This window comes from Rhinichthys klamathensis, unplaced genomic scaffold (genome assembly GCF_029890125.1).
Source record: "Rhinichthys klamathensis goyatoka isolate OS25496 unplaced genomic scaffold, OSU_Roscu_1.1 h1tg000244l_1, whole genome shotgun sequence".
Classification (NCBI taxonomy): Eukaryota; Metazoa; Chordata; class Actinopteri; order Cypriniformes; family Leuciscidae; genus Rhinichthys; species Rhinichthys klamathensis.
The window spans coordinates 189,547-201,215 of record NW_026606766.1 but is presented as its reverse complement, the minus strand read 5'-3'; the positions used below and the strand labels follow the sequence as shown (position 1 = coordinate 201,215).

At 36.6% G+C, this 11,669-nt stretch overlaps 1 protein-coding gene across 1 annotated transcript; it reads left to right on the top strand.

The window, feature by feature from the left end:
* Nucleotides 1-706: 706 nt before the first annotated feature.
* pxmp4 (peroxisomal membrane protein 4) lies at nucleotides 707-3,252 on the top strand. The gene is made up of 4 exons (XM_056266061.1): nucleotides 707-848; nucleotides 1,161-1,223; nucleotides 1,607-1,805; nucleotides 2,990-3,252. The coding sequence occupies exons 1-4, from the start codon at nucleotides 736-738 to the stop codon at nucleotides 3,248-3,250; spliced, it is 636 nt and encodes a 211-aa protein (XP_056122036.1). The 5' UTR covers nucleotides 707-735; the 3' UTR covers nucleotides 3,251-3,252.
* The last annotated feature ends 8,417 nt before the right edge of the window (nucleotides 3,253-11,669 follow it).

Sequence of the window (11,669 nt, the reverse complement as noted above, 5' to 3'; positions counted from 1 at the left end):
TGTAATACTGGCTCAGATATAATTGATAACACATTAAAGTTAATAATTCTTCTTGGGAAGTTTCCATAGACTGTAAAATAAAGTTTCATATAGCCTACATAAAGCTAAAGTAATGTCTATGACACCCTCCTTTAATTTATTTTGTAAAGATCTTAAAATATTACATGACTCATTGAATTCAATCACTAGAAATAAGAAGTGCATAAAAACCTCTCATATTTTGAAAAAAAAAATATATAAATATATAGTTGTTTTACTCTGTACAATGTAAGATCTGTTATATGTTTCCCCAATATCTGTTTGTATTATGTTTGATGTTAAATGTCATTGTAAGCCTTAATGAAAGTAAAAAACAACAACAACAAAACAACAGATCTAATAAACTCAGCTGTTAATTCAATCTTAAAAAAACAACAACAAAAATAAAACATAAAGAGTACAGTAGCGCCCTCTCATGAAGAATATCAGTCAAAACCCTTTTACTGTCTATGGTCAAAACAAGCTGCAGATCCTATTCGAATATAAAAACCTCGGTAACTACTTCTAAATTTAGATATAACCTATTAAGACGGTACAATTCTACCTGGATGCATTTTATTTAATTAAAATGTTGTAATTTGATATATTTCTGCTGTTCCGGGCACTGTAAGCGGAACCGTTAACAGCAGGACTGTGTCCGTGGGAAACGCTGCACGCGTGTGTTACAGCGCGAAGTGTCCGTGTTAAAGAAGAGTCATGGCAGCCTCAGATCTCTTTAAAACTTTATTATACACAGTCAACAATCTCCTGCAGCAGCACAAATATAAACCTGCTCTGGCTGTCCTCAAAGGCTTCAGGAATGGAGCTGTGTGAGTGTTTTCAACCGCGTTTTTCTTTTTTTATGCATGTTTGTTTTGTTTGTTAATAAATGCATGTACATATTTGTGATTCTGACCTTGTTTAACGTACACTTTTGATTATATTTCACTTTGCGTATGAAAAAATATATAGCCTATAAATCAGTTTCTTTTTGCCTTATATGAATGTTATATTACATTTTAAACTTAAAATTGCAGTAATATGTATTCATATTACTGGGTTTAGACATAAGACTCACTTTAATTATGTAATTAAATACATGTTAATAATTATTGTATTTATGTTTTGTTCTGTTTTTCCAGATATGGGGCTAAAATTCGTGCTCCTCATGCCCTAGTGATGACGTTTCTCTTCAGAAGTGGCAGGTGAGGTGAACTTTGACCTTTCAGATTACCAACTCCATGTCACTTTTATGTAAAAAATAGTTCTAGTCTAGCTCTCATCCTTAGACTGCTGCTTTTACTTGTTGATAAAATAGATAATATTACGTGGAAAATACTATGTGATATTTTATCATTCAAATTTTTCTTAAATATTAAACTGGTGTTCACATGTCCAAAAGTTTAAGATGACTAGTGGCAGTGGTAATATTTTTCTAATATACATACATTTGATACATGCATAACACACACACATATATATATATGCAATATATGTGCTGAATAATCAGACAAACATCATGACTTATCATGACTAACAACAAATAACATAATAAATGTAATAGCCTGTGATCTCTGCTCATCAACAGTCTGAGAGAGAAGTTTCGGGCGATCGCTCAGGCCACGTTCACTCACTCCAGGAATCTAGCCTGCTTCGTGTTCACATATAAAGGCCTTCAGGCTCTTCAGCAGCACGTCCAGGGGAAACCCCTGCAGTCTCACTCCTTTCTCGCCGCGTGTCTCGGAGGCTGGCTGGTGTTTGGAGAAAATAACAACATTAACAGCCAGGTTAGTGGAACTGAGTTCATTATCTGATCTATCATTGATACCTAACAGTTTCAGTTGAAAAGGTGTTTGAACTGCTCTTCTTTAACACTTTAAAGCCTGGCTTTTCTTTTTAAAAAATGGAACGGTTTATTGAACCGTCAGATAAAATCCTTAAAAATGCCAGTATATTATTCAGAGGCCAAACTGAGCAGTAATAAATGCAGTGTGGTGCAGATGGTGATAGTTATATGACCAAAATCTAAGACGAAATACTGATATCTTGTCATGTAAATCAATGAGATCTTTATAACAGCAAGGCAGACTACTTGCAAAAAAATGCAAAATTTTGGAAACATTATGATTTTTAATGTTTTTAAAAGAAGTCTCTTCTCCACTCACTAAGGTTGCATCAAAAATACAGTAAAGTGTCACATGATCCTTTAGAAATCATTATAATATGCTGATTTGATACCTTTAAATACTCCATGGTGTTGATGGATGCTGATGAGACGGGCGCGTTCACAGATAACCTGGTGCACACACACTGACGAGCACGAACTCGGTGGGAGGGTATCCGTTGATAGTGGGGGAGGGGCGTGAGAGTTGTAAACATTCAAAATTTTGCCTAAGTCCACTCAATCTGCCAGACTTGCCGACTGCAGCTTTAAGTTGTTCCACAGTTTCACCCCTTGTTATGGAAACACAAAAACTTTTCTTCCTACTATGTACCAATGGTAATATGAAATTTAATTTTCCTCTCAACACATACCCTCCTTCTCTCCGAGTAAATAACTTTTGTATATTTTGAGGTAAATCATTACGCTTGGCCCTATATGGAATTTGCACAGTCTGTAAATCCACCAAATCTTTAAATTTTATTAATTTAGACTCCATAAAAAATATATTGGTATGTTCCCTAATATAACATGCCCCATGAATGATCCTTAAAGCTCTCTTCTGTAAAATGACAAGTGGCTGAACTGTTGTTATGTAGTTGTTTCCCCACATTTCTACGCAATAAGTGAAATATGGCAAAACTAATGAACAATAGAGCACACGTAAAGATTTAAAACTTGCCTTGCTCTACCAATTATTGCTATACTCCTTGAAACCTTACTCCTAACATAGCCTAACTAATGTGAGGTTTCCGGTTCACTTTATTGTCGACAACAATTTACACCTTTGATTTGTGTTGTTTTGCTCAGATAAACATGTACCTGCTGTCCCGGATTCTCTTCGCCTTGTCTCGTCTCGCAGTGGAAAAGGGCTTAATCCCGCAGCCCAAGAAAGACCCGTTCCCTCTGTTTGCCACGCTGGTGTGGGGCGTCGTGCTCTGGTTGTTTGAGTATCACCCACACACACTTCAGCCTTCCCTGCAGTCCTCCATGAACTACCTCTACCACGACAGCAACACATGGCACGACATTTCGGACTTTCTCATCTATAACAAACCCAAAACCAACTGAGCTACTGGAGGGACAGACCTAGCCTCCTGCGTTCCAATCTAGACAAAACAACAGACCACTTTCGTTTGATTGAAGGGTTTAATTACTATACCATTATTTGTGGCACGTATATAAATTGCAGATGCTTGACTTCTACTTTACATTGTTAGAGGTTGAACTAAATGACTACTTTGCACATCGTCTAGACTCTAACGCTCCACTTTTACACTCGGATGTACTTGCACTTCATGATAACTGTGATAAACCATCATGTAAAGACAGAAACAGAACATGTTTATGAATTTCTCAAAAAAAAAAAATGTTCCGGCCACATTTCACCCGAAAGCAATTATTTTGTGTAAGAAAAATGAAATTTGTTTTTAGGACCATCACCATTATGACAATTTCCTCCCATATTGTCATTACTTTTATACGTTCACAGACTCCTCACATTTTACTTTTGAGCCTTTCCTATTATTCCCTTTATTCTCAATGCTAGTTAGTTTCTCTGGTAACACTTTGCAATAAGGTTTCATTGGTTAACATAACTTCACTGCATTAGTTAGCGTGAACTAACAGCGAACAATACTTCTACAGCATTTTAATATTCATTTAATATTTAATATTCATCTTAATATTAACCTTAACGTTTACTTTTTAAGATTAAAAGTAGCATCTGTTAACATTAGTTAATGCACTGTGAGCTAACATGAACATTTTGATTAACTAACATTAAGAAAGGTTCATAAACGCTGTAAAAATATATTTCTCATTGTTAGTTTAATGCATTAACTATTGTAAAAAATGAGACCTTATTGTAAAGTGATACTGTTTTTGATAGTACAACAAATACTAGCCATGATGTGTAAATACTTAATTTAAAAACACAAAATCCTTTCAAATAAATCCTATTTTTGCGTTCTGGTTATGAGGAGTGAGAATCATGAAACCTGTCAAAACTTCATTTTCTATGTGCAATTTAAATAGTTCGTTTTTTCACTTATTTTTGGGGAAAATATGACCTGGGCATGTTTTGGTGCTGCACTTTTTGGTGTCATATTACATAAAACGTAACATTGCAATCGCAGGCCTTAAAACAAAATAATGACTGTTCATACATTTTTTTTTTAATTGTAAATAATTAGTCATGAGGGTCCATAGTTTATTCCTGATTCTCACCACAGCATTGATAAAGTGGTTAAGCGCTTTATATATTTTATTCTTTTGCTGATTGCAAAACTTTTATTAATTGAAATGCAAGGGCAAGTATAAGCAGCAATTTACTAAGTGGAAATTCAAGAGTAATATTTTTTGCAATTATATTATGTTGGTGCAGATTTGATGGAAGAATGAATGTATTAATTGATTAAATACAGTACCAGAATATATGCGTGAGTCATTAATAATGTTTGAAATATATTTATTACCCATAGTTTCCCATATGTATTAAAACTGTATGAAATTAACCCCTACTGTGGGTGAAATTGCATCTTTATTTTCAACAATCGCTGGCATCAGATCATATATACACTATGCTGAATATATGTTCCAGAATCAAACACAAGTTCAAATGAAGATCTGCATGCCGGGTATATATCGCTTAAACATATTTGATTACATTTATTCTGGTTTAAGTCGTCTTAGGAAATGATATTACCCAGCAAACTTTTTTTACAACCCTGAATCCATTTTAGTGTATTTATCTAAAGCAAACTTTAATAACCTTATATCGTTTTTTTAAATGGCCATTTTATGGTATTTTAACATGTTTCTCGCCATAAAAATAATCAAGGAAGTTGTAATGGTGTTAAAACACCAACCGTCCTATTCCATTTGTATTATCTTATCCACATATTATCCTGCTTCAGGTAACTGGGTTGGGAAATTTAGTTATGTGTGTATACACTCACCTAAAGGATTATTAGGAACACCTGTTCAATTTCTCATTAATGCAAATATCTAATCAACCAATCACATGGCAGTTGCTTCAATGCATTTAGGGGTGTGGTCCTGGTCAAGACAATCTCCTGAACTCCAAACTGAATGTCAGAATGGGAAAGAAAGGTGATTTAAGCAATTTTGAGCGTGGCATGGTTGTTGGTGCCAGACGGGCCGGTCTGAGTATTTCACAATCTGCTCAGTTACTGGGATTTTCACGCACAACCATTTCTAGGGTTTTCAAAGAATGGTGTGAAAAGGGAAAAACATCCAGTGAGCGGCAGTCCTGTGGGCGAAAATGCCTTGTTGATGCTAGAGGTCAGAGGAGAATGGGCCGACTGATTCAAGCTGATAGAAGAGCAACTTTGACTGAAATAACCACTCGTTACAACCGAGGTATGCAGCAAAGCATTTGTGAAGCCACAACACGCACAACCTTGAGGCGGATGGGCTACAACAGCAGAAGACTCCACCGGGTACCACTCATCTCCACTACAAATAGGAAAAAACAAAATTGAAAAGTTGAAGACTGGAAAAATGTTGCCTGGTCTGACGAGTCTCGATTTCTGTTGAGACATTCAGATGTTAGAGTCAGAATTTGGTGTAAACAGAATGAGAACATGGATCCATCATGCCTTGTTTGAACTGACAATTGCAAGTTTTTTTTACCTAAAGAGGCAATCAATCATGATCACATTGGGAAACAAAATAAACAATTCAAATGGACCAGCTGAAGCACCATAAGATCTGCTTGTCAAGTATTATATATCAAGTGAGTAGTGATTTTATGACACTAACGAGAATTCAACAGGCCAGAGGCCCGTCGGACCCTAACGATAGCTAGACACTGGAATGATTCAGAGTGAGGAAATAACTCACCGTTCACTAAGAATTGCTTTCATGTGCATTCAAAAACACCTTTCTCTGAGCCAAGTGTGCCATCTATGAGCACAAAAACTGTTCTGATGACGACTACTGATAAAACTGAAAATCGGAGAATGTACTCGGAGTCAAGCGTGTGAAGCATCTTAAAGTAAGAGTACCATTTCATATGGTCATAATACCATACATTAGACATGAAGATCAGCATGATCACTTTGACTCTTAGATAAGTCTAAACATGAGAACCCTACTCCTACTTTAAGAGAAAGTTGTGTTTCACCACTGATGCTTAACTTTCCTCTTAAAAACTCAGCATGAACACATCATTGTAGCATTTAGGTGAATTTTCAAAATACATTTAAATGTGGTTATATACTCCAAACTAGTTACTTTAATGTTCCGTTGATTTGATTGTTATGAAGTCCACACTAAGTTACATGTAACCGCAGAAATTCAGTTTTTTGAAAAAGATCAAAGGAACTGGGAAAGGTAAAGAAAATGAAAAAAGTAGACCATCCATACAGAACTCAATACATCAAATTTCTGCTAACAACGCAGAGCTTCTCCACAGGTAAAAGTGAGGAGGATATCACACACTTCTCTTTCTGACACACACACACACTCTCTCTCTCTCTCTCTCTCTCTCTCTCTCTCTCTCTCTCTCTCTCTCTCTCTCTCTCTCTCACTCTCTCACTCTCTCACTCTCTCTCTCTCTCTCTCTCTCTCTCTCTCTCTCTCTCTCTCTCTCTCTCTCTCTCTCTCTCTCTCTCTCTCTCTCACTCACTCACTCACTCACTCACTCACTCACTCTCAATTCAATTCAATTTTTTCAATTCAAATAGCTTTATTGGCATGGTGAAAGAAATCTTTACATTGCCAAAGCACTCATAACACTATACAATACAAACAAATAAATAAATAATTATAAATAAAAATTAAAATAAATTAATAATAATAATAATATTAAAAATCTTCAATCTTCTAGTATTTATCGCAGTGTCTCTAGGCGTACAGTTGGTAGCTCTGTCCTGCCGGAGGCTCTTTCTTCGTGACAGGACCTCACATATCTGGCAGCCAGGTTTGAGCTCGCTGGGCTTTCTCCTAGCAGGAGTGGGAGTTTGTCCATATTCGATTTTTGGGGGAAGTCCTTCTGGTAGGTTGTGAAAAGGGGATAGAAAGTGTCCCTAATGTTTTTATATTTGGGGCAGGATGTCAAGAAGTGTAGTTCTGTTTCCACCTGATTCTCTGTGCAGTGAGGGCACAGTCGCTCTTCCCTCGGCAGCCAGGTCTGCCTGTGTCGGCCTGTCTCTATGGCCAGACTGTGTTCACTGAGTCTGTACATGCTCAGGACTTTCCTCAGTTTAGGGTCGCTCACTGTACTCAGGTATCCTGCCAATTCATATGTTCGTTCTGTTTAGGGCCAAATAGCATTCCAATTTACTCTGTTTGGCTGTCGCGTCTGTCCAATGTTTGAGGTATTTTTCTTTTTGTGTTTTAATAATTTGGTTTGGTCTGGCTATGTTTTTATTGTCAGTTTGTGACGTCAGCTCTGAGACCGATCGGCCGAGGGCGTTCTTCTCTGGCTTCAGCTCTTGGTAGGACAGGGCTTTGTGATGGAGGGTCTGTTCATCGCTATTTTTTAAGTGGGCATGGAATTTAATGGCTCTTTTTTGAATAGTTATTAAAAGGGGGTATAATCCTAATTCTGCTCTACAGGCATTATTTGGGGTTTTGCGCTGAACTCGTAGCAGGATTTTGCACAGCTCGGTCTGCAGAGTCTCCATTGGGTGTTTGTCCCATCTAGTGAACTCTTGGTCTGAGAGTGGACCCCAGACTTCACACCCGTACAGCGCGATGGGCTCTATTACTGTTTTTATTATTTTTAGCCAGATTCTAATTGGGATGTCAATTTGGATATTTCTCTTAATAGCATAAAAAGCTCTCCGTGCCTTGTCTCTCAAGTCGTTTACAGCTTTTTTTAAATTTCCTGTGTTGCTGATATTTATGCCGAGGTAAGTGTAGTCCTGCGTGTGTTCGAGGAGCATGTTGTTCAATTTAAAACTATGATGTTGGTCTTGGCGGCTGGGTCTTTTTTGGAAAATCATTATTTTTGTCTTTTTGGGGTTAACTGACAGGGCCCATGACTGACAGAAGCTGTGCAGGAGGTCTAGATGCTGCTGTAGACCCTCTTTAGTGGGAGACAGCAGCACCAGATCATCAGCGAACAGAAGGCATCTGACTTCAGTGTCCAGTAGAGTAAGGCCAGGTGCTGCAGACTGATCCAGAGCCCTCGCTAGCTCATTTATGTAGATGTTGAAGAGCGTGGGACTTAAGTTGCAGCCCTGTCTCACTCCACGACTCTGAGGGAGGAATTCTGTGTGCTTGTTACCAATTTTAACTGCAAATTTGTTGTTTGTGTACATAGATTTGATGATGTCATATGTTTTTCCTCCAATGCCGCACTGGATTAATTGAAGAAAAAGACCTTCATGCCAAATGGAGTCAAATGCTTTTTTGAAGTCAACAAAGCATGAGAAAATTTTACTTTTGTTTTGGTTGATTTGCTTATCGACTAAGGTATGGAGAGTGTGGGGGATGTTTTCTTGGCACACTTTAGGCCCCTTAGTGCCAATTGGGCATGGTTTAAATGCCACAGCCTACCTGAGCATTGTTTCTGACCATGTCCATCCCTTTATGGCCACCATGTACCCTTCCTCTGACGGCTACTTCCAGCAGGATAATGCACCATGTCACAAAGCTCGAATCATTTCAAATTGGTTTCTTGAACATGACAATGAGTTCACTGTACTAAAATGGCCCCCACAGTCACCAGATCTCAACCCAATAGAGCATCTTTGGGATGTGGTGGAACGGGAGCTTCGTGCCCTGGATGTGCATCCCACAAATCTCCATCAACTGCAAGATGCTATCCTATCAATATGGGCCAACATTTCTAAAGAATGCTTTCAGCACCTTGTTGAATCAATGCCACGTAGAATTAAGGCAGTTCTGAAGGCGAAAGGGGGTCAAACACAGTATTAGTATGGTGTACCTAATAATCCTTTAGGTGAGTGTATACATATATTTTAAAAAAGGTACGTAGAAAACACTAAGAAATTATGGAAAATTATTGAGCCAAAATTGTACCCTATTGAAAGTCAGCAATAAGCTAAGTTTTGTAACTTATTTATATCAAATGCATGTTAAATTACACTGTACACATTTTATTTTTATTTTAATTGACTGTTTTAAATAAACAAACAAAAAATGAATTGGCTTGTTAAGTCAATAAGACAATGATAGTCAAATAAAAGTCAAAAAATAAAAGCAAAGCCTTAAGTCCTCAAGGCTGAAATACTTTGAAGCTTAAAATAAAATGTTTTTCCCTTGATGTGTTAATTAAATAATAATAAAAAGTTAATAAGCATTTGGTTTCAGCAGTTCTTGAGAAAAGTACAGAACCTCAAACATAATATAGGTCATGACTATAGAAATGTGGTTTCGCTGAATAATTCATTGTTCACTTAATAATTTGGAAAGAAGCATCCGTGGGATCAAGACTTTCAAAAGCATCAGACACCTTTTGTGTGATTTCAGTCGGACAGTCACGTGTGTAAAGAGGAACAGAGCTGCTGTTCACTATAGGACTGTTTAGCAACGCCAATATAAACCACTGGAGCATCAATAACTTTGATTGAGGTCTTTGTGAGTCATTTCAGAAACCTGCATTATGAGATGGCTAAACTGAAGGTGTATGTTTATATAGGGACGGGCCTCAGACTAGCAACGGTGCCTGCATTAATAACCTGGATTATTTCCATTTACTGCCTATAAGCTGCTTGACACTTCTGTAAATTCTTTAGAAAGTCAATTCCTGTTGTTCAATCATGAAAACGAAATTCCACTGTCGTTTTTATTTAGTTAAAGTTTTAGTAATTTTGTCTGGTTTTTGTTTGACATGCAGCTTTTATTAATTTTTCTTTCACTTTTTGTTGTTTTAGAACATCAAGTTAAACTAAATGAAAATGAGAAATGTTTGTAGGCCTATTTTTATATTTTTTGTCAAAAAAATTTTTTATTAACAGTAACAAAAAATGTTTTGGGCTAATAATAGTGTTTATTTTCTCACTGTCACCTATGCTTATTAGGTGCTTATCCTTATTATGCTTCTGTATGTGTTATAAAATATAATACAAAATAATTTTGCTGTTTATCAGCACATTCTGCATAATGTACACTCTTCAGTTCTTATTGCTATAAAAGATATTGCAACAAAAAATATTTTTTTATGGTTTTAGTTTAACTATAATGACCCTGCGTTCAGACCACATTATAATTATAAACGGACACATTTATAATGAATTCTTGCATCTACATACTAACTTCAAAGACCGTTTTCTCAAGTTAGCTTTTTACAGTTTACAGTCTTTAATTAATGTGAAATCCTCTTAAATGTGTAATATCTGCAAGGGGTTCTTGTGTCATATAGAGTATTTCATAATCCTCCTACCAAATGAGAGTGTCTGAGTTCTTTGGAAAATGGGCAGAGTAGAGGAGTGATCTGGGTGTCACCAGGCCTGACATCACCACACCTTCTGCATGGCAGATCTGGTATGATCGATGCTTATATTCGCCATGCATATTCACAGTGTGTGGGTGTGTGATCTCAAGCCCTTTCCGTGACTGAGATCACAGTCTCAGACCTTTCAGTCTCTATAGAATGCAGATTTATTATGCACTTATACAACAATGAAAACATCACACAAAAAATCTATTATAACACTTCATGGCTCATTATTAGTCATCTATGAGGTTAAATCACACGAAACCTGTTAAGAACAAAACATTTCACCTCATAAATAAAAGAAAGATTGCATTTCGTTAAATGCATTAATTTAGCTTAAATGATGCATTTTTTGTACCATTTTTATTTAGATTTTTCTAAATGAGCCCCTTCTCATCTATTTATCATAATGTAATGCATAAATGATGTGCACGGACACTTGCATGGAGCCATTAGTACACACATGCATGGCTCTAATCCTACACCAAGTCCATTTATATAAATAGAAAATAAAATTGGTCCCAAAATAGATCCTTGAGGAACACATCTGCCTTTTATTATTATAATTAGAATTATTGACACATACTGTGTTTTTCCAGTCAAATAGTTGTAAAAACCACTTCAGCTCTGTATTCACAGGTTCGCGTTTAGAGTCTGATCATTTCGACGGAGGTGAATCAATCAAAATTAACTTTAGCTGGAAATAACATTATATAAAAGCGCTAAATAAATGAAGATGACTTGACTTGACTATTACTAAAACCTTCATTTGAGCCTTTGCAAAAGAAGAATCAAATGCTTTGGATAAATCACTATTAAGTGCAACACATGATTTTATTTTTTATCATCCATAAGATGAGACAACTCAGCATTTTTTAGTTTGTGATCTCACCTTTGTCCCAATGAATGCAGATGTGTGATCACATGCATGCATGTCTCATTGTGTGACTGCACACACTGCATCCACCCGCTGAAACACAGCGCTCTGGTATGAGTGATTGCATAACTGTTTTAGGTGTTGGTTCTGATTGTAACGTTTTGCATGTTGACTTCTCT

What these genes read in the sequence shown, in the direction of transcription:
- pxmp4 (XM_056266061.1), top strand. Translation starts at nt 736, where the DNA reads ATGGCAGCCTCAGATCTCTTTAAAACTTTATTATACACAGTCAACAAT. An exon ending in TTTCTCTTCAGAAGTGGCAG is followed by an intron (nt 1,224 to 1,606) that starts GTGAGGTGAACT and finishes GCTCATCAACAG; the next exon opens with TCTGAGAGAGAAGTTTCGGG. An exon ending in ATAACAACATTAACAGCCAG is followed by an intron (nt 1,806 to 2,989) that starts GTTAGTGGAACT and finishes TGTTTTGCTCAG; the next exon opens with ATAAACATGTACCTGCTGTC.